At 36.1% G+C, this 24,236-nt stretch overlaps 1 protein-coding gene across 4 annotated transcripts in view; it reads right to left on the bottom strand.

The window, feature by feature from the left end:
- KLHDC10 (kelch domain containing 10) overlaps window positions 1–24,236 on the bottom strand; it is a 97,167-nt gene that overhangs the window by 51,110 nt on the left and 21,821 nt on the right. For 3 of the 4 annotated variants that reach the window (XM_070788165.1, XM_070788167.1, XM_019959080.2), the window contains exon 2: window positions 10,249–10,335. The exons of the other annotated variant lie outside the window; for it this stretch is intronic. In XM_070788165.1, the coding sequence (XP_070644266.1) occupies window positions 10,249–10,335 (87 nt within the window). The remainder of the gene's footprint in view (window positions 1–10,248; window positions 10,336–24,236) is intronic. 4 annotated transcript variants of the gene reach the window in all.

Genomic DNA, 24,236 nt, shown 5'->3' with positions numbered 1-24,236 from the left:
TGCTCAAACTCATGTTCATTGAGTCAGTGATGACATCCAACTACCTCATGTCCATTGTGTCCGGAGTGACATCCAACCAGTTTAACTGGTTACTTCTTTCCAAATATAAAGCTTACCATTACCTTTACCTGAGAAGACAGGTCTTCTGTTGTACACTTGGAAGCCTGGACTGTGCCAGCTGGCTCCCACCCCTGACTGGTAGGCAGGCCTTCTTACTACTCCTAGAGTCCAAGCTGCTCAGGCAAAGGCCATCCATTAACAGCAGCACACAATATTCTTGGTTATGTAAGCGTTTCCTACTGCAGGGCTTCCATACTCTGTGTAAGACTTATATAAGATCTGGTTTCTAAGAGCAGAGTAATCTTAAGTCTAAGTTGGCAGCAATAAAAGAAACTTGGTCTGACAGACACTGGTGCTGCCATGAGTTCGTTTCAAGTGCTGAGCAAAGTGTACTTGTGATAGCTGTCACTACATACTTGCCTGGGTTTCTGGGCTCTGTTCAGTCCTGCTATTTACCTGTACCATTACTACACTGTTTTAATTATGACAGCTCTGAAGTATCTTAACATCTAATGGGACAAATTCCCTGCTATTACTCTTTTTCAAAACTTCTCAGCTACTTTTCTCCATGTACTCTTGCATTGGGTTTTAGAATCAGTATGTTAAAATCTATGAGGCCCCTTGGGCAGATACCATCGTATCCAGGTGATCAAAGTTCACATCACCAGTAATGGGATAAATCAACACCACATGCAATGAAATGAACACACTATTACTTCAGTTGGTATTTCAGCCCAAAATGTATAAGCTGAATGTAATCATGAAAAAACATGAGAGAAACCCAAACTGAAGGACATACTACAATATGACTAGTCTGTACTGTTCAAGAGTATCAATATTAAGGCTTAAGATACATGAGAACTGAATTCAACACATGATCAGGGATTTTATTTTACTATAAAGGACACTTTTGGAAGAACTGGCAAAATCCAAAATGAGGTCTATAAAGCTGATAATAGTGTTAATTCAGCCCATTATTTATAGTGTTAATTTCTCAATTTTAATACTTGTTCTGCAATTACATAAGAGAGTATCTGTTTTCCAGGAACAGACACCAAAATATTTAGGGGTAAAGGAGCATTGTGTCTGCAGCTTAATCTCAAATGATTCAAACAGAAAAACAGTATGTATATGCATATGTATTAGATAGAGAGGGGAGAAAGGGGAGAAGAAATAGAGAAGAGAGGGAGCAGGATAAAGCAAATGTGATCAAATGTTAACATCTGTGGGATCCAGGTAAAGAATATAGGAAAATTTTATCATTCTTGTAACAGTTCTGTAAGTCTGAAATTATATAAAAAGAATATAATCTCTAGCCATTTATCCTCATCTTTTTGTATCATCAGTATGCTTTGTTTTCTTGATTTTTATGCCTAAGTACTTTAAAATTTTCTGTACAACTGTAAATAGACATCTATTTTTTAATTTAGTTCAGTTGCTCAGTCATGTCCAACTCTGCAACCTCAAGAACTGCAGTACGCCAGGCTTCTCTGTCCATCACCAACTCCGGGAGCTTGCTCAAAACTCATGTCCATTGAGTCAGTGATGCCATCCAACCATCTCATCCTCTGTAGTCCCCTTCTCCTCTTGCTTCAATCTTGCCCAGCATCAGGGTCTTTTCCAATGAGTTCTTCGCATCAGGTGGCCAAAGCATTAGAGCTTCAGCTTCAGCATCAGTCTTCCAATGAGTATTCAGGACTGATTGCCTTTAGGATTGACTGGTTTGATTTTTTAATTGGTTGTTAATATATGGTCTGTAGCCCACCAGGCTCCTCTGTCCATGGGATTTCCCAGGCAAGAATACTGGAGGGGGTTGCTATTTCCTTCTCCAGGAGATCTTCCCAACCCAGGAACAGAACCCAGGTCTCCCACATTGCAGGCAGATTCTTTACCGTCTGAGCCACCAGGAAAGCCCTCAGGCAACTGTTAATATACAGGAAAGTAATTCATCTTTAAAGTTTAAATTTTATCTAACTAAATTTTCTAAATTCTAGTATTAGTTATCATTAGTTAATTGTCTTTTGAATTTTATAGTAGATAATCATCCTGTTATTAATGGCAATTTGCAACTCTTTCTAATATACATACCTTTTTTTTTCTCCATCTTTTATTGTATTGGCTGAAACCTTCAGAACAAGGTTGAATGGTGGAGATGACAATGGGCATTTCTGTCTTGGTTTTCACTTTTTCAGTGAGGATATTAGTAATGTTTCACCATTATATATAAAATTTGCGATTGGTTTCTTATAGATGGTCTATCAGTAAAACAAACTTTCTTTTATTCCTGGATGTCTACAAATTTTTTTCTTAACCAGGGATGAGTATGATTTAAAATAGTATTTATTAAAATGTATATACAGAAAAGGGTAGATATTATAACCAGGAATGAGTATGATTTAAAAGTCTTTATTAAAATGTATATATAGAAAAGGGTAGATATCTTAAGAGTATAGTTCAATGGATTTTAATAAAATGAACGCATTGAGTATCAAATTTTATTAAATGTGTTTTTTGATATCAGAAAAATCAAATTGTTTAAGCTTTTAAAGTACATTCCACAGATAAACCCAATTTGATCTTGATTTTCTTTATATTATCCCTGCCATCTTATATACATATATACATACATATATATATATACACACACACACACAGTTTTTAAAAAATCTGTCATTCTTATTGTTTCATTTTCCCACTTACCTAATCTTACTAAAATAATCAAGGTTTCTTTTTTTCCTCAGGAGAGCTACATACTATTATCCCCTAATATTCTTTAAAAACCCATAAATTTGTAGTTCTCTAACAATACTAAGAGTAAACGAGGCCTGGAAAGAAACTTGGCTATTAACAGTGGTTACTTCTGGGAAGGGGAATAAGGTGAGGAGTAAAGATGTGAAATGGCATCTTGCTTTTTTAAGTTCTTTTATTGTGAAATATAAGACATGTATAGATATGTCAAATATAAGACATACATAATTATAAATGTATAGAAATGGCAACCCACTCCAGTGTTCTTGCCTGGAGAATCCTGGGACAGGGGAGCCTGGTGGGCTGCCGTCTATGGGGTTGCACAGAGTCGGACACGACTGAAGTGACTTAGCAGCAGCAGCAGCGGTTTAACAAATTTATCAGAAAGATAACATGGAACCATCATCTAGGTCCAAAAATAGAATATTGCCAGCACACAGATGCCCCCCTTACCTGCCCCTTTTGATTACAACTCTCTCCATCCCACTGGCTTCACTTTTAGAGAAAACCTATTTCCTAATATTTTATAGCAATCATAAAACTTGCTTTAACAGCCTGATTATACCTAAGTATGCACCTCTAAACAGTCCTGTTTATTTTGGCCTAGTTTTACAGTGTATTTGTATAGAATAATACAGTATGTTTTCTTTCTTGGATCTTTCATTCACTATTGTGTTTGAGATTCATCCATGTTGCTGGGCTTAGAGGTGGTCTGTTCATTTCCACTGCCAAATAGTGTATGTCTTTGTATGAATACATACAACAATTTACCCAGTCTATGTTGCGTGAATGGACATTTGGCTTGTTCAAATCAGTGGTTCTTAATGTAGCTATAAACACTTTTGTACATGTTTTCAGGTGTAGAGAGACCTGTATTTGTTGGCTGTAAATGCAGAAATGGAATTTCTGAAGTCATAAGCTATGAAAATCTTTACTAGATAAGGCCTGTTTACAAATTATTTAGTATTAATGTCTTCAGTCTTTTTAATTTAGCAATTCTTGTAGACCTAGTTCACCATGGTTTTAATATGCATTTATCTCATTACTAATGAGGTAGAGCACCTTTTCTTGTTTACTGGCCAACTGGATTAATCCTTTTAGGAAGTGTCTGCTCAAGCCTTTTATACATTCTTGTACTGAGATGTCTTTTTCTGATTTGTTATATATGCTTGAGAAAAGGACGTTCATTTTTCACCCTATATATTTCCGTATTATTTTAATTTTAATAAGCATACATCATACCTATAAATCCTAAAACAAAAAATTATAAGATCTTTAGCAGTTTTACTTTCTCCCTAGTTTATTTAAATCATCTGAAATGTTAGGAAATATTTCATATATATATATATATATACACACACACACATATATATTTTTTATCATTATTCTGTGTATTTAGAAATCTTTGTTATCAATTATACCATCCTTCACAGTTCCTGTATTTCAATGTAACTCTAAAGTTTTACTGTGTTTTTTGCACATCACCACTTCTTGTGTCCAAATTTTCCTCTTTCTTGGATTTGTTTTCCATTTTAGTGGGAATATCTCAAGTAATTTTCTCAAAAAAGGTGTGTTCACATATTTTCAGAGTCCTTATTTATTTTGACCCCTATTTAAACATTCAAATATTAGTGAGGCTAGGTACAGTTCTGTGTTCAAAATAATTTTGCCTCAGAACACTGAAGGCACTTATTTTCTAGAAACTATCTTATATCCAAAACCAATCTGATTCTTAGTCTTGAGTCTTTCTAGGTAGCCTGTTTTCCATCTTTGGAATCATAAGTAGTTCAGTAATGTACAGATAGATGCTTTTTGCTTTTACATTTCTCTAGCTTGTTCCCTGGTGGGCTCTTTATACTTGAAAATTCAGTCTTTCTTCAGCATAGGGAAATAGTCTTTAATTTTCTCTTTCACTGTCTTTCCATATGTACCCTTATAAAATGGATACTGGATCACTTAGATCTATCCTAATAGCGTAATTTTCCTTTTGTACTTTCTCTTTTTGTCCTGTTGCTTTATGGTCTGTAAATTTCCCCTACTTTAGTTTTGTAAAAATTGGTCTTAAGTCTGTGTACTATTTGAGTTGGACACGACTGAGCGACCTCACTTTCACTTTTCACTTTCATGCATTGGAGAAGGAAATGGCAACCCACTCCAGTATTCTTGCCTGGAGAATCCCAGGGATGGGGGAGCCTGGTGGGCTGCCGTCTATGGGGCCGCACAGAATCAGACACAACTGAAGTGACTTAGCAGCAGCAGCAGCTGTGTACTATTTAACTAACTGCATTTTATTTCAGCAAATTTCAATTGGAACTAATTCTTTAACCACTCCTTAATTTTCTCTTGACTCTGAGGGAACCTGCTGTGATCAGAACTTCCTCAAGTTCCATTCTGTTTCCTCGGTATCTCTATTTCCATAGTCAGCTGTTTCATTTATTCAGCTTACTAATCTTTTTCCAAGTTTTGTTGTTGTTGTCCAGTCACTCAGTAGTGTCCGACTCTTTGCGACCCAACTGAGCATCCCAGGTTCAGCAGCACTCCAGGTTCCTCTGCCCTCTACTATTTCCCCCTTTGCTCAAATTCATGTCCATTGAGTTGGTGATGCTATCTACCCATCTCATCCTCTGCCAGCCCCTTCTCCTTTTGCCTTCTACATCTTTCTCAGCATCAGGGTCTTTTCCAATGAGTCTGCTCTTCAAAATAACAGATTTCCTCCACAGCTGTATTACTCTGTCTCCAAACTTCCAAATGGGAGATATGTTTGACTGTGGGTCTCTGCAGGAATATGGTATACTCACAGACAGGTTTCTCTTTAGAAGTGGAGAAAAACCTCCGTTTTTCCAAAATAAGGAAGGCTGTATTTTGATGGTACAGTCATTTAACATACCTCAGTCTTTAGTGGTGCTCACTTTCTTCTTCTCCCACATTTCATCCACCTCATCCAATCTGTTGTGGAGATCCACTACCTAAAGCTCTGCTTTGCGTTCACACTCTCCAATCCCAGGTCCACTGTCTGCTCAACCCTCCCTCCAACAAATCCCCTACTTTGCTTGAAGAACTGTCCTCAGAGCAAAAGCCACTGCTCTTCCCTGCTGGCTCAAAGGTAAAGAATCTGCCTGCCAATGCAGGAGGTGCAGGTTTGATCCCAGGGAGGGGAAGGTCCCCTGGAAAAGGAAATGGCAACCCACTCCAGTATTTTTTTCTTGGGAAATCCCATGGACAGAAGAACCTGGCAGTCCACGGGGTGGCAAAGAGTTGGATGTGACAAACAACAACAACAACAAAGCCATTGCCAGGGAGGGACAGAAGAAGTAGAGGAAATAAGAGTTTTGAAGGCAGTCTCTTAATTATTTGCCCTGATGTTCCATTTTTCCCCAACCTTCTCCTTCCTCCTACACCTGCTGATTCTAGGCTTAGAGTTTCAGGAAAGAAGTTCCATTAAGAAATTCTCTTTCAGCATGCAGCGGGAGTACCTACTTGGGGTTGCATTTTATTCTGTTCTGGTTTCTCAATCATTATAATTCCAACTGTTTTCTATTACCCTGAAATTCCACCAATTTTCTGGTATTATAACAATAGCAAGAATGACAGCAGCTAACATTAAGTCAATACTGGCTGAACATAAAAGCTCTTGAGTGCTTTGCACATGTTACCTCTCTTGATACTCACAGCAACCCTACGAAACTGGTATCATTATCATCATCCTAATTTTGCAGATGAGGAAATTGAGGTTAAAAAAAAAAAAAAGAATAAGCAACTTGCCCAAAGTCACATAGTTGGTAAGTGCCAGAGCCTGGATTCAGACGTGGGTAATCTGGTTTCAAAGCCTCCCTTTACTGTTGTTCAATACAATTATGATTCATTCTTTTTTATATGTCTGTTTTGTAATTTTCGGTGATATATGAGAAGTATGGGAGAGGAAATGGGTATAATCAAACCATCATTTTGCAATGAAAACACGCTGTCTTCACTACACTGATATTGTTTTCACACTACTTTTTACACAGATAGAAAATAATTAGAAAAGATACAGGATCTAGTGAAGGAATCTAGTGACAGAAAATGAGTACTATGAAACTGTTTAATCAGAATCAAAAGAGGTAATGTGTAGGAGTCCCAAAATGAGAGGCTTAAAAGTGGCAATTTCAAGACTATAGATAACTTAAAAAAAAACTAAGGAAACACTAAACTGCATTTTCATATTCTCAGCAACTCATTAGTTTGCTGTCACTATCACCAGAAGGAAGTAAAAAATGTACTAAAATTTTAGTCCCATCCTATTCTCCTGACAGCAGCTTCACAAATAACAAATTCAACTCAAATACATGTGATACACCTACCACATGCACCGTGCCACAAACTGGAGATAAAGAAACGAAAGGCAGTGCTCCACTGTCCCTGCCCTCACAGAGCTTACAGTCTAAGGCAGGCACACAACAAGTAAACACATGACTCTAATTCAGTGTGCTAAGTATTATGATACAGGCAGGTACACAGAGGGTGCGATCAAAACAAAGAGGCAGGCTTCCAAAGAGGCTTCCCTAGAAATAACTCTTGGACTGAGTGTCCAAGGACATGCTATTGTTGGTTTGGGGAGTTTAAACTGAATTTATTATCTTTTCCCTCAACCTGCCCTTCCATCCATCTAATACAACACCTGTAAAGAGAAAATGGTCCACACAGAAAGCTGAAGCTTTCTTGGCTTTTCCCTCCTCCTCTTCAAGTGGTCACCGAGTCTCATCTAATTCCACCTCATTACATTTTAAATTGATTATGTACTCTCTAGTCCTACTATATGTAACTACCTTAGTTGTAGTCTCCATCATTTCTCACCTTGATAACTCTAACAACCTTGTAACTCGTCTTCCAATTAAATCTCTTTGCTAGTTAAATAAACTGATCCTAAAAACTTGCTGGGGACAGTGCCCGACTTGATCTGGACCCTCTCCAGCTTCTTCTATCGCACTCTTTCCCACTCTGCTGAACTTCCTACAGTTCCTCTGAAAGACCATACTCTGTTCCACCTAACTGCCTTTACTCAAGCTGCTTGGTCCCCATGTGAGACGTTCCAACTCTGCCCTGTTAACACCTACTCAGACTACTCAGTGTTATCTCTTCTGAAAAGGCATCCTGATGACTTCCCTTCCTCTGTCCTTCCCACATGTTGAGTCAGGTACCTCTTCTTGCACTCCCACACTCCCACTACCTCATCAGGACATTTACCACAAAGAATTATATGTTCAAATTATTCTGTAATTACTTCTTTACCTGCTTCTCTAGTATCTAGATTATTGAGCTAGCATAGAGCCTGTTACTCAGGAGGCAATCAAAAAATACTGAAAGAATGAAAGCATGAATGAACGAACAAGGTTAGTTAAGTCTGTGAAATCTGATGAGATAACAGGAGGAGATAATGGAGAGGACAGAATGTTGGAGTAATACCCGTCTTTAGTAAGCAGGAAGAAAAAAAGCTAGTATAGGAAACGGAATGAACAATCAAAGAGGTTGGAAGAAAACATCTCAGATTGTACATCAAGGTATAACCCAAAAAGAGAGAAAAATTTAAGAAGGTGCAGGTGGTCAACAGATCAAACACTACAAACAGGTCAAGGTGAGAAGTAAGACAAGGCCCCTGGGTCAGTGGCGGCCACTGGGGGTCCTGATGTTGCTGGTGCTGAGTTTAGTCCCACCTCACTCTTCTCAGCACAGTCAGTCCATCTTCCTCAGCCATTTTTTGAGGCGATTTAGGGCTTACAAAAATAACCAAAGGTATGAAACTTACCTGTACTAATCTCTTTTTTCCATGATTAAAACATTGAAAAACAGAGCATAAACAAAAGAAAACAAAATCCCACCAACCAGACAAAATGTTATTTCACCATTTCCTTTTTTTATGTTTATACAAAATTGATATATTGAATTTTATATCCTAATTACACAATTGCTTAATTATACTTGTTTAGTCAGCCTAAGTTAGCTTTCTCATTATAAATCAATAAATTAGCATTTTAATCTTTTAAATAGGAAAAAGAAAAATCATGTTATAGAATTAGATGTACTGCTTGGCCACGTGTACACAGTGGTTTTTTTTTTTTTTTTTTTTTTGGTCACATAACACTAAAATTATCTCTTAGTTTCTATTAATAAAATTATTTTTGCTAGAAGGTAGCATAGCAGGAATTCCCTGGTGGTCCGGTGGTTATGACTAGGTGCCTTCACTTCCACGGCCCAGGTTCAATCCCTGGTCAGGGAACTAAAATCCCACAAGCCATGCGGTGCAGCCAAAAAATAAAAGAAAAGAAAAAGAGAATTTTTAAAAAAGGTAGCATAGCACTCTCTGTATCTTATCTTGACCTATTTATTTTTTCATCATCTGGAGCTTGGCTGCTAAAAATAGATTAGGCACTAGATATAGGAAATGTCTTTAGCTGCTGCAGGACTTTTTTCTAGACTTTAAAAAAAAATAATCTCTTCAGTCAAAATTAGATAAATTGGCTTTTAAATAAGGTCTAAATTATAATATTAAGAATGCCTGTCTGACAATTTGTTATATCTAGAAAAATAGTGTGAACCAGAGTTTTCAACCCTCTTCTGAGATTTTCTTTTTTTCAGTAGGAATATGTTTTATTGAAAAAAAAAAAAAGAAAAACAGAAAGAATGAAACCTAAAAGTAAGGTTACTAGGTCAAAGGATGTTAACATTTTTAAGGCTTTTGATACATACTGCCAAATTAAATCCAGAAAGGCGGTATTAAATTTATACTTCCTTCAGTATATGAGTTTGGACTTCCCCATACCATTGCAACACTGAGTACTCTTATTTTTAGTCTTTGCTGACCTAATAGGCAAAAAATCTTATTATTTCAGTTATGTTTATAACAATAGTGAAAATAAACATCTCATATTTATTGAGCTTTTTATTATTTTTTATTAATTGTTCATGTTCTTTTGCCTATTTTTCCAATGGGTATTTGTTTTTAAACTATTAATTTGTAAGAGCTCTTTATATATTCATGATACTAACCATTTGTTACAAATATTTCTCCCTTTTATCTTATTAATGGCTTCTGACATACAAATTTACAGTCATATAAATTTTATTTCTTCCTTAAAATCATATTAGAAAAGCATTTCCCATACCCTTATTTTATAAATTATTCAAAGTTCTTTTTAATATACTTACAAGGGAATAATACTGATAGTGAGATGATTTATTTCTACCATCTAATACACATGAAGTAATTCTAACTTCCCAAAATTTATAATTACAGTTCCAACAGTGCTCAATATGAAATACAGGTTTAAAATTAAAATTCTAGACTTCCCTTAATCCAATTTTAGCTGTTCAGACAATTTTTAAAAACCAGAGTTTTGAGTTTAGAAAATTCAAAGCTCCCTTTAACCCATATGAAGCACAGATCTCTTGCTAGTTATCACCCACCTCTCAAAAACCTGTTAGGGATCCTTATGATGGGACAGGACTGAATGAAGCGCCTCCTAACTGGGTCCCATCGTATTTTCTTCTTACCTGTTACCACAATTATCAGCAATAAGTCAGACACATACAACACATGGCAAATAATACATAGCAACTGCAGTTATAAAGACAGAAAAACAGGAAACAAAACAATACTTGAATACAGAAAGAAATGATGTAAAGTAGCATTTAACCCTGTTTTGAAAGTCAAAACAAAATCAAATTAATATATAAGCAGTGATGAAGGTTTTCAATTCATCCCCAAAAGAATATGAACAATTATGTGCACCATTTTTCAAAATTCTGGTTCAATAGAACATGCATTCAATAATCACCAATGCCATCTTGTGGCAAAAATTTACCAGGAGCTTTATAAACAGATCAGAAACGATGACATTTTTAAAAGTCAGTGAATGTTAAAAAGGGAGCTCTTACTAAAACTAATTTGATATAACGTAGGCTCCTGTTCTCTTCTGGGTTTGGTGTTAATTCTTTTATCAGTTTTATGGTTAACAGGATAAAGCAATGGGCATCATTCTTTAAATATGAAATAAGCTGATCTCGCTAAATTAAAATTTTATGATAGCAAACGAATAAAACAAACATTTAACATTTGACAATTCCCCAGTGGGGGGAGAAAAATAAGGAAATTTTTCTGTCTTTACAGGAAGCAAATTAACTGCACATTAATCCCAATTAAAACTTGTTCTTATAATATAGAAGAAAAATGCAAAGTGTTAATGGGATAATTTTGTCTCTTCTCAAAGTGCTGATAGCTCCCAAAGACAGCTCTTATAGGCAATAAAAACAATTAACATTGGTATTGAATTTAAAGTTACAAAGAGCTTCTATACATGTTATCTCATTTGATCCTCACAATAAGCCTGTACGGTTTCAACAGTCATTTCATTAAGCACCTGCTCTGCTGTGAGCCCCAGGCCAGAGGACGATATGACTCCTAGCCTCAAGAACTCATGGTCTTCTGAGGAAGGCAGATGCCTAAACAAATAATTACATTACACTGAGGTAACTGCTATTAACAGGGGCAATAAAAACACTTCAAGGAAGATATTATCATCTTAATTTATAAGTAAGGAAGCTAAAAAAAAAAAAATTAAGTGACTTAATGCCAAAGCCAGGAGTCAAGTCTGGGCAGTCTGACTCTTAATACGTGCCTTCTTTCTACTACATCACACTTAACCTGTCTCAAATTCCTTAGAAAGCATATAGTTTTTTATTTTGGCAACTGGAAATATCTTAGATGTAGTACTTGTATGTAGAGATACACAAATTCTGTGTAATGAAATGGCATTACCTGTACATGTATACTTAATATTGTGGAGGAGAGAGACTTGTGGGCAAAGGAAAGAATTATTTATTTTGCAAAGAGTTTATCTGTTAGTCCTCTAAGTCTTTTAAATCAGCAGTTCCCAAATGTTGGCCTATGGACCACTGCTAGGCTAAGGTAAAGATTTACTAGTACAACACAAAATAAGAAAAATATGGACAAGGCAGTAAGTTTTTTAAATGCTAAAATGTTCCATTTAAAAGTCTATTCTTTTTTTCAGAAATTAGAAACTTCTGTTATTAAATATTCTTTTGTGAGATGAAGGTGATAAAAAATGGTAGCTGATTTTGTTTTTTAATATTCTTTCTTAGAAAAATAGAAATTTTGCAAGCCTGTTTGTATCCCCAAATAGATATATGTTTTTTAATTTATAGGTTTATGGCATCCAAAAATTGGAAAACCACAGCTTTTAATCAATACAATACTTGTCGATCACTCATAAGTCCAACATTGTAAAACCACACTATCAAAGGATACATAAGATGCATAAGAAACTTCCCTTGCCCTCAAGGAGCTTATATTCTAATTAGGGAGACAAGACAAACACATAAAACAATTAGCAATACGAGACAAAATATAACAAGCGATTAGCTTAAAATTTGACATCTTTATGTATCAAAAGCATTGAAATGTACATACCCTTTGACCCAGCTATTCCACTTCTAGGAATTTATTCCTAAAGAAACAATCATAGATGCATGGAAAGACGTATGGACAAAGATACTACGGTATTATTTATAATGGTAAAAAATCTGAAACACTTTCAGAGTCCAATCATAGGGAAATGGTTAAGTATGCTAAGTAAACATACTTAAATATATTCACATTCTACACACCACTAAAAAATACACACAAGAGTATTTACTAACATGAGAAGACATTCACAATATATTGCAAATGAAAGTACAGGTACAAAATAGCAGTAGCGTATTATACCATATTAACAAAGAAAAAAGTATATATAGTCATGAAAAATTCAGGCAGGATATACATCAGATTTTAATTGTGGTTATCTTTGGGCAGTTATTAAGAGCAATTTTGTTTTCTTTTCCTAGTGCTGTCTCTATTTTCCAAGCTTTCTCACTGAGTAGGTATTACTTTTGGACGGGAAGAAAAACAATACCATATTACTAATTTTTTTGAAGCTATGATAAGAAAATACTATAAAGAAACATATCAAAGTGCTAACAGCGGTTATGATTCAGGTTGAGGATTATCACTCCTTTTATATTATCCCAAAATTCTAAGACATACATTATTTTATAGTGGAAAAATATAAAACAAATTTAGATAACAGTGAGGGAGTAATACTGAAAATTACTGAACCAAAGTTGTAATCAAAAATGCTTTTTGATGTTTTTTCAGAATTTGTCATACATCTTTGGCCTGCTTCTCTGTCAGCAACCAACATAAGTCTGTCAAAGGCACGGGCTAATATTGACTCTGCAGAGGGTTATTCAGGCGAAGTAGGCACTAACTTCAGAAGCCTTGTTTTCTTCCTTTAGCCAAAGAGCTGATAAAATGAGAAACCAGCAACATACCAAATATATCTTTCCAATTTCAAGTAAACATATTCCTGAAATTTTGTTTATTGAAGCTTTAATTTTTATATATTTGAGTGTCAATCTTCATTTGTGATTGCTTCTACTCTTCGAAACAAAAACCATAATTTTCCAATCATTTCATCAAGATTTTATTTTTGGCTAGCTTTTAAGTTTTTCCTGTTTATTTATTACACTATAAATATGATGTAGTCATCAATAATCAAGACAGTAGGCTGAGCACACTGCAAGCAACTCCCCTCTCCCCAAAACCTCACAAATAACACAAAAGCCATTTAAAAAATAAATAATCAAAAAAGAGCAAGAAATGGTCTTAGTCAATCACTGAAAAATGAAAAGCTGATAGAATCAGCTTAAAGGAGGTTTATCACAGTCCTACACACCCAGAGTAGAAGGCTATTGCAAGTGATCTGAACAGCCCTTAGAGTTAACTAAATAAGCCCAGAGGTGAAAGCAGAAAGAACAGAAATAATTTACAGAATTTCAGCATAACTGGTTAGGAGTCGTTGCTTCCAGATAAGAACAATGGCATCAAACTAGAAAGGTGTCACTCCCCAGGTAGGAACAATGAGTATATAAACACTTGGATCAAAAAGACAGGACAGGAGGGAGGAGGGTTCAGGATGGGGAACACATGTATGCCTGTGGAGGATTCATTTCGATATATGGCAGAACCAATACAATAAAGTTTAAAGATAAAAAAAAAAAGACAGGACAGAGCTTTGAGTGGATATTAAATCCTAGGAAAAAGGGGACAGACATTAGAGAAGACTGGCAATTGCATAGTCCATCTCTACCCACAGTCAGTGGAGACTTGCTGCAGTAAACAGATCTAACATTCACAGGAAGGCTAACCAGGACTATCAAATAAAGATGAGTGAGCACAAAACCAAGACCCAAACATGAAAAAGTTATTAATGTTACAAAAAGAACTCACACCCAAAGAAAGAGAGCTAACAAATTAAATAGAGTAAGACCTTAGATTAGGTACAATTACTATCCTGAGATATACCAGACAGTAATATTGGGATTTCTTTGGAAGGAATGATGCTAAAGCTGAAATTCCAGTACTTTGGCCGCCTCATGCGAAGAGTTGACTCATTGGAAAAGACTCTGATGCTGGGAGAGATTGGGGGCAGGAGGAGAAGGGGAAGACAGAGGATGAGATGGCTGGATGGCATCACTGACTCGATGGACGTGAGTCTGAGTGAACTCCGGGAGTTGGTGATGGACAGGGAGGCCTGGCGTGCTGCGATTCAAGGGATCGCAAAGAGTCGGACACGACTGAGCGACTGAACTGAACTGAATACATTTATTTAAGAAGAAATAAATTGGAACTTTTAGAAATTAAATTTTGATCATTTAACTAACAAAAAAATTAATTAAGGATGAAAAAAAAGAACGAATTAAATTACTAGTTAAAAGATGGAGCCAAAGAAATTCACCTGAATACAGTATAAAAGGAAAAAGAGGTGGGAAGCATTTTAATAAGATATAAAAGGGAATTGAGCAATTATTATAAAAATTCCACCTGCTTTTTTTTGCAGAAACAGACAAGCTAATATGAAACTTCATATGGAAAAACAAGGAACTCATAAAACCAAAATAATCTTGAAAAAGAACTGAACTGGAAGACTTATACTTCTGGAGTCAAAGCTTACTGCAAAGACATAGTATTCAAAACTGTAGTACTGGCATAAGGATGGACATGTGTATTAATGGGACAGAATTAAAGAGTCTACAAGTAAATCCATATACATCTGGTCAATTGACTTGACAAGGGTGACAAGATTACTCAATGAGAAAAGCATAATCTTTTCAACAAATGGTCCTGGGACAACTAGATATACTTTTAAAATGAGAAATCTGTATCAACTCAAACTCTCAGTCAATTATGAGAGTGAAATTAAGACATTCTTAAAATTTTTTTATTATTATTTTTTGGCTGTACTGCATACCTCATGGGATCCTAGTTCCCCAACCAGGGATCAAACCCATGACACATGCAAAGGAAACATGGAGGTTTAACCACTGGACCACCAGGGAAGTCCCTCCCAAGACATTTTTGAATGCACAAAGACACAAAATTTTTGCTTCTCTCAAGAATTCTGGTGAAAGAATTACTCAGAGATATATATCTAGAATTTTTTAAAAATTCAATAATCATCATCAAAGTAAAAGAAAAGAGTAAGCAGAGAAGTGCTGACTTACTGAATAAGTGTTTTAGTAAAACAAAAGCTTACTAACATTCACAAGTGTACTCTCAGGTGATATTGACAAATAATTGTAAGGGTAAAAAGAAGGGTTGGGAGAAGGGTAAGTTCATGAATGGTTAAAAAAAAAAGATACAGAGGGTGACAAATATAGATATTGATAGAAAATATAAACTTAAGTATTATGTAAAGACTTTAAGATGGCATCATTCCAAACATTTAAGGCAGACACAAATGCTTACAGAGAATAGAGAATCTTCTCATTTATAAGACTAGTAGAACCATCATATCAAAGTCTGATAAAGATATTAAAAATCATTACAGGTCAACATCTTTTAGAAACACAGGCACAAAAATTCTAAACAAAATATTATCAAATCAAAATTACATAGAAAGGATAACATCATGATTAAGTGAAATTTGTCCCCAAAATGAGACTGATAAAAAATTCAAAAATCAGTATAATTCACCACAAAAAACAGAATAAAGAGGAAAAACTATACCATCATCTCAATAAATGCAGAAAAAGCATTTGATAAAATTCAACACCAAGCAAACTGGGAGAAAAAAAATAACTTATGCTTACACAAAAACCTGTCCATAAATGTTCACAGAAAGTTCATTCACAACAGCCAAAACCTGACCAACTTTCCAATGACTCAGAATGGGTAAACAAACTGTGGTTCCGTCTATGCCATGGCAGACTACTCAGTACCAATCAACTACTATTGATGGGGGCAACAACTTGGATGGCTCTCAAGGGAATTATGCTGAATAAAAAAAAACCAGCGTCAAAAGGATACATGGGAAAAAAAAGACGTTACATGATTCCACTTATATAACATAACTGAAATGATGAAACTATATAGAGATGGAGGACAGACTAGGGGGTGCCAGAGGTTTGCCAGGAAAGGTGGCTGTGCCTACACTTGAGGGGCCCTTGTAAATGGATCTGTGCCGTACCTTGACTAGGCAGCCATGAAAATCTACACATGTGACAAAATTACACAGAACTCAAAACACATGCATAGACACACACATGAATTAGTGCATATAAAACTAATGAAATCCGAGTAAAGTAAGTTGATATCAATGTCAATTTCCTGGTTGTTACTATGCGATAGCAATAAGATATTATCATCTGGGAAACTGGATGAAGGGTATATGGATCTCTCTGAATTATTCCTTACAACTGCATGTAAATTTACAATATTCCAAGGTAAAAAGTATGGAAAATAAAAACCAGAATGAAGAAGAAAAACCTAACTATGTTGATATGGAGCAGACTGCATTCAAAATGACCTATCAGAAACAAGAATGAATATTTTAACAATCAGAACTATTGACAGAGAACTCGATCTAAGAATTCTAGTTTAGATGATATGGTCCTACTGCTTTATACAATTTAATATTCATAACGAATTTCCAAAGAGAAGCAAATTAATACTGTATTCAGAATCACTGCATGGTTGTGCAGACTGGTTACTGCATGAGAACTCCATGCCAAGTGGATAAATGGGAGCTAAAATTCAGCCTGCACTCTACTCCTAATGTACTCACAGAACTATGTCTACCTGTGCCACGGCATACTTTGGGCTGACAGTGACCAATTTGTTAAGTAAATTACTTCCTTTTAAACATGAGAGAAATGACATGTACTGAGTATACACTCTATTTGCAGCATGTATATACATTCATTTTAAAATGTCTGCCTTTGCCTTTCAAAATAAGATCTGAACCTGTATCGATTCTGCTGTGCTGCCTGGGTACAGAGTATTTTTTAAGAGACTTTGGTTCTGCCTCAAATCCTTTTTGAAACAAAACAGTATATAAATTAATACAAACCAAAATATGAGTTACAGTGCTACACTGTACTGTGTTCTGGTTTGGTCATGCATTATGTATATGTATATATGTCTGTATGTGTGTGTGTGAAAATAACTGTATTCCTTAAAAAAATTCTCTTCCAAGAACTCATTTAGTCCTTACCACAACTCAGAGATAGATAAAAATTATGATCCCAAATTTACAGATGAGGAAACTAAGACACAGAGAGATTAAGTAATTTGCCCAAGGTCACTTAGCCAAGTAATAAGTAAAAACTCCAGGATTCAAACCCATGCAGTCAATAATGCTCATAACCTCAATTCAATTTGGCACCTGAAAACAAGTATGTGTAATAGAGGCACTTGATAAATACTTGTTAAATGAATGAATGAATATTGAGGCAGTAATTCTCAACCAAAGATACACTCCCCCAACTCCTTAAAGAAGTTACTCTCCTCTCCCAAGATGCTCCATTATACAGTCATCCCTCAATTTCAACTGGAGATTGGTTCCAGGACCCCTTACAGATACCAAAATCCAAGGATGTTCAACTCCCTTATTCTATAAAATGGTTAAGGCTTAAGTATGCATATAACCTACTCACACATCTTCCTCTATACTTCAAATCCACTCTAGATTGATAATACCTAATACAATGTAAATGCTATGTAAGTAGTTGTAAATACAATGTAAATTATCTGTAAATAGTTGCGGGAGTGAAGCAGATTCAGATCAGATCAGATCACTTGCTCAGTCGTGTCTGACTCTTTGCGACCCCGTGAATCGCAGCACGCCAGGCCTCCCTGTCCATCACCAACTCCTGGAGTTCACTCAGACTCACGTCCATCGAGTCAGTGATGCCATCCAGCCATCTCATCCTCTGTCGTCCCCTTCTTCTCTTGCCCCCAGTCCCTCCCAGCATCAGAGTCTTTTCCAATGAGTCAACTCTGCATGAGATGGCCAAAGTACTGGAGTTTCAGCTGTAGCATCATTCCTTCCAAAGAAATCCCAGGGCTGATCTCCTTCAGAATGGACTGGTTGGATCTCCTTGCAGTCCAGGGGACTCTCAAGAGTCTTCTCCAACACCACAGTTCAAAAGCATCAATTCTTCGGTGCTCAGCCTTCTTCACAGTCCAACTCTCACATCCATACATGACCATTGGAAAAACCATAGCCTTGACTAGACGAATCTTTGTTGGCAAAGTAATGTCTCTGCTTTTGAATATGCTATCTAGGTTGGTCATAACTTTCCTTCCAAGGAGTAAGCGTCTTTTCATTTCATGGCTGCAGTCACCATCTGCAGTGATTTTGGAGCCCCCCAAAGTAAAGTATGACACTGTTTCCACTGTTTCCCCATCTATTTGCCATGAAGTGATGGGACCGGATGCCATGATCTTTGTTTTCTGAATGTTGAGCTTTAAGCCAACTTTTTCACTCTCCACTTTCACTTTCATCAAGAGGCTTTTTAGTTCCTCTTCACTTTCTGCCATAAGGGTGGTGTCATCTGCATATCTGAGGTTATTGATATTTCTCCCGGCAATCTTAATTCCAGCTTGTGCTTCCTCCAGTCCAGCGTTTCTCATGATGTACTCTGCATGTAAGTTAAATAAACAGGGTGACAATATATAGCCTTGACGAACTCCTTTTCCTATTTGGAGCCAGTCTGTTGTTCCATGTCCTGTTCTAACTGTTGCTTCCTGACCTGCATACAAATTTCTCAAGAGGCAGGTCAGGTGGTCTGGTATTCCCATCTCTTGAAGAATTTTCCACCGTTTATTCTGATCCACACAGTCAAAGGCGTTGGCATAGTCAATAAAGCAGAAATAGATGTTTTTCTGGAACTCTCTTGCTTTTTCCATGATCCAGCGGATGTTGGCAATTTGATCTCTGGTTCCTCTGCCTTTTCTAAAGCCAGTTTGAACATCAGGAAGTTCACGGTTCACATATTGCTGAAGCCTGGCCTGGAGAATTTTGAACATTACTTTACTAGCGTGTGAGAGGAGTGCAATTGTGCGGTAGTTTGAGCATTCTTTGGCATTGCCTTTCTTTGGGATTGGAATGAAAACTGACCTTTTCCAGTCCTGTGGCCACTGCTGAGTTTTCCAAATTTGCTGGCATATTGAGTGCAGCACTTTCACAGCATCATCTTTCAGGATTTGGAACAGCTCAACTGGAATTCCATCACCTCCACTAGCTTTGTTCGTAGTGATGCTTCCTAAGGCCCACTTGACTTCACATTCCAGGATGTCTGGCTCTAGGTGAGTGATCCCACCATCGTGATTACCTGGGTCGTGAAGATCTTTTTTGTATAGTTCTTCTGTGTATTCTTGCCATCTCTTCTTAATATCTTCTGCTTCTGTTAGGTCCATACCATTTCTGTCCTTTATCGAGCCCATCTTTGCATGAAATGTTCCTTTGGTATCTCTGATTTTCTTGAAGAGATCCCTAGTCTTTCCCATTCTGTTGTTTTCCTCTATTTCTTTGCATTGATCACTGAAGAAGGCTTTCTTATCTCTTCTTGCTATTCTTTGGAACTCTGCATTCAGATGCTTATATCTTTCCTTTTCTCCTTTGCTTTTCACTTCTCTTCTTTTCACAGCTATTTGTAAGGCCTCCCCAGACAGCCATTTTGCTTTTTTGCATTTCTTTTCCATGGGGATGGTCTTGATCCCTGTCTCCTGTACAATGTCACGAAGCTCATTCCATAGTTCATCAGGCACACTATCTATCAGATCTAGGCCCTTAAATCTATTTCTCACTTCCACTGTATAATCATAAGGGATTTGATTTAGGTCATACCTGAATGGTCTAGTGGTTTTCCCTACTTCCTTCAATTTAAGTCTGAATTTGGCAACAAGGAGTTCATGGTCTGAGCCACAGTCAGCTCCTGGTCTTGTTTTGGTTGACTGTATAGAGCTTCTCCATCTTTGGCTGCAAAGAATATAATCAATCTGATTTCGGTGTTGACCATCTGGTGATGTCCATGTATAGTCTTCTCTTGTGTTGTTGGAAGAGGGTGTTTGTTATGACCAGTGCATTTTCTTGGCAAAACTCTATTAGTCTTTGCCCTGCTTCAGTCCGTATTCCAAGGCCAAATTTGCCTGTTACTCCAGGTGTTTCAGTGTTTGCTATTTCGAATTTTTTATTTTCCCGAAATATTTTGGATCCAAGGTTGGCTGAATCCATGGATGTGGAACTCGTGGATAAAGAAAGCTAATTGTATCATTATACTGCCACTTAAGAATAAAACCATAGTAAATTATTCCTAACTACTGGAATCAGATCAGATCAGATCAGATCAGTTGCTCAGTCGTGTCCGACTCTTTGCAAACCCATGAATCGCAGCACGCCAGGCCTCCCTGTCCATCACCAACTCCCAGAGTTCACTCAGACTCACATCCATCGAGTCAGTGATGCCATCCAGCCATCTCATCCTCTGTCGTCCCCTTCTCCTCCTGCCCCCAATCCCTCCCAGCATCAGAGTCTTTTCCAATGAGTCAACTCTTCATATGAGGTGGCCAAAGTACTGGAGTTTCAGCTTTAGCATCATTCCTTCCAAAGAAATCTCAGGGCTGATCTCCTTCAGAATGGACTGGTTGGATCTCCTTGCAGTCCAAGGGACTCTCAAGAGTCTTCTCCAACACCACAGTTCAAAAGCATCAATTCTTTGGCACTCAGCCTTCTTCACAGTCCAACTCTCACATGCATACATGACCACAGGAAAAACCATAACCTTGACTAGACAGACCTTTGTTGGCAAAGTAATGTCTCTGCTTTTGAATATGCTATCTACTGGAATAACTGTTAATAATTCCCATCCCTTAGGTTTTTAGGAGTCAAAATTTGTGAGGAACAACTGTGCTGGCAACTTGAAGCTCACTCTGATTCTTTTAGGGGCCTTCAAGTAGTGTGCAAGCAGCTGTTGACTACTTGCTGGTTTCTACTGTACTTCCCAAATACATGCAAAGGAAATATATCTTTAGGGAACTAACAATATTGAGGCAAAAGCAGCAATTTGCTCCCCCAGACATCAGATATTGTATCTTCTGTTTTTTAACCACACTCCTTATTTATTTTAAATATTCCATTTTCACATGTATCTGCTTATAAGCCAACTCTATAAATAAATGGTAAATGAATGAAAATTGCTGGTTCTCGCCTTTTTGTTGTTTGCCATTTCTACTGGTCATTAAAACATATTCATTTCCCTTGCCGTGCTTCATTTTTCTGTTTTCTTTCACTTTAGTCTCTTTGTTCTTCTGACACTACTCCTCTAACACGTGTAGCAAAAGGTAGGCCGATCATAGATTTCTTTTATTCTATAAAAATTAAGTAATCACAGCACACTGAGAGACATCTTCAAATCTTAAGCTATTCTTTGTCATTTCAGTTTATATTATTAGTTATTCAAGTACTACTTTACTGAAAAAAAAAAAAAAAAGGGCTTGCTGGGTGAGTAGTTTTGTCTTCAGAGGAGGGAGGGAGCACAGGGGGAGCTGTAATTAAACTGTTCCAAAAGGTAGCCCGGAAACCAGTGTTCATAAATGATACTATCCTTCCTTAGAAATAGTAAAAACAAAAGAGGCTAAAATTTTTACAGATTAAAAATTAATCAAAAAGTATTGTAATTCATAAACTTCTGTTAGATTGAAATACTATATCAGGATCTAACAAACACAAATTCTAGGAACACTTCTAATCTAAAATAACATCATCACAGGCTCCCAAGACTTTGAAATAAAGTTTTAAATAAAAACCCCACCCTCTTGGACCAGTTTAATCTTTTGATAGGAAGGATAAAACTATAAGCACATCACAAACTATATATATACTAGACTATCTCCAAAGCTCTAAAAATTCTACCATTTTCAACAGAATCAGAAAGGCTTTAATCTTAGAACTTACCCAGTACAATGGTTCCTGAGATGCTGGACTAGATGGCTCATTGCAAGCTTATTAAAAAATACAAAAACAAAAAGCAGATTACCAGGTCCATTCCAGTAGGTCCAGATTACCAGGTCCATTTCAGTAGGTCTGGTACATTAACTTTGGTAGGGAATTGGGTTCCACTGAGACTAATAAAAATTATGGCTCTCTTCCCAGAAAAAAGCACATGTATGTTCACAATTTTACATATGATACAATCCTCTGAAGACTATCCACAGACTTGTGAATTTATAGACCCCCAAGTTAAAAAATCAAAAAGAATTTAGACCCAGAAAGTTACAATTGTTTTCAAAGGGTAGCTAAATGAAGAAGGAATGGATTTATTCCATATTCTACTAGAAGATACAACTGAAAAGACTTTAGACCCAGAATGTTATAACTGTCTTCAAAGGGTAGTATTCTACCAGAAAACACAACTGGGAGAAACTCAAAGTTGCAGCTGAATTGAAGGCAAATCTTTGTAACAATTAGAGACAACAAATAATCTGACAGCTCTCTGCAAATAGGCAACCCATTAACTGAAGAGATCAAAATAAGAAGATCTCTTTAAACAGAGATTTTTTTTTTTTTTTAATTAGACCTATTGTGAAAAGGATTTCCACAATGGGTAGAAGATAAAGCAAGATGACTTCCAAGGTCTTTTTCAATTTTAATATTTTATGATTCTAAGGCGTTTTAGAGGAGGGGAAAAGCGAAAAATTAAAAGTCATTTTAAAACTTTTTTTTTACTCCTTATAGGTTGTTTTCTATGTTTAAAGATTTAAAAAAGAGTCTGCATTTGTGCTCTAAGTTATCTGTGTCAATGTGGCTTTTTTTTTTTTTGAAGTATAGTTGATTTACAATGTCGTGTTGATGTGCACCTGTCTAGAAATGTAAACTATAGCAAAAGGATCTGTATTAAGCATATTAAGCTAAAATATCGAATATTTTTCTACAACCCTAAAAAACAATCTGATCAGTTTCTTTACTAACAACTACATATCTGAATCCTAATTATACTGAAATGAAAATTTATAGTAATAATTCACCCAAGAGCTAGACTACACTGTTTGGTCTTTACTTGCTCCTGGATTTCTTGTACTCTGTAACTTGAATTTCCAGAGAATAACCTCTTTCCCAAAAAACATTTCTGAGAGAAAGAGAGAGAAAAAAAAGACTACGTACTCTATGAGTACAGATGTTAGGAGACTAAATATGAAAAACAGATTTTTAAATCAAATCATTTTGACAAAGCCTGCTGATCTAAAATTTTGCAACCTCCCTCCTTTAAGGAACACTGAAGATGGGTAGCTCCTTACAGACAGAGTCCATGTTATTTCTGCAAGTGAAACTGAGGAACTCCTAAGGAGAAGGAAATCCAAAAATTCCAACAGTCAAACAATTGTATCCAGAAATGCCATTTATTATTTTTGCTATTCATTGTTTCTTGATTAAAACTAGAAAAGTGATCAGTTTTGAAAGTGAAGACACAACTGTTTTATATAAATTAACTTTGCTTTCTCTCAAGTCACCATTTTCTATTGGTAAATGCAGTGTCTTCCAAGAAAAGATCTAGACTTGACCAATGGCAATGAGAGCTTGTGGTGGACTAATCTTCCCAAAAAGAACAAAATACTCATTAAATAATTAATTTTTAACATTGGATTTTTAAAAAACTCTTAAAATTTGGTATTTAGAAACAAACTATCCTGAAAATTTGATAATAATCCTTTTATGTAATAAGCAGAGAGCCAATATCTTAAATGCAAAACTAAAAAAATGCCAGATATTAATACAGCCAAAGTACACATGATTTCTAGTAAGATATTTGCATGAACCATTATATTCAGAAATAGCTGTTCTTTACTTAGAAACAAAAATTACAAAAAGTAACATTTCACAAGAACACTTGTACTGAAGTATTCTTTCTAAAAATGCACAAATTTTGGACTTAAAATCAAAACTGAATAGAAAAGATTTTGTTACAGCTTTGAGAAGTTATTTTTCTCCCTGAATGCTTTCCTCAATGTTTTCCTTTGTATATACATAGTATTTAAAGCTAAAGACATTACCTCT

Source organism: Bos indicus, chromosome 4, assembly GCF_029378745.1.
Source record: "Bos indicus isolate NIAB-ARS_2022 breed Sahiwal x Tharparkar chromosome 4, NIAB-ARS_B.indTharparkar_mat_pri_1.0, whole genome shotgun sequence".
NCBI lineage: Eukaryota > Metazoa > Chordata > Mammalia > Artiodactyla > Bovidae > Bos > Bos indicus.
The sequence above is the reverse complement of the archived record's forward strand: the minus strand, read 5'-3'. Positions and strand labels throughout refer to the sequence as shown.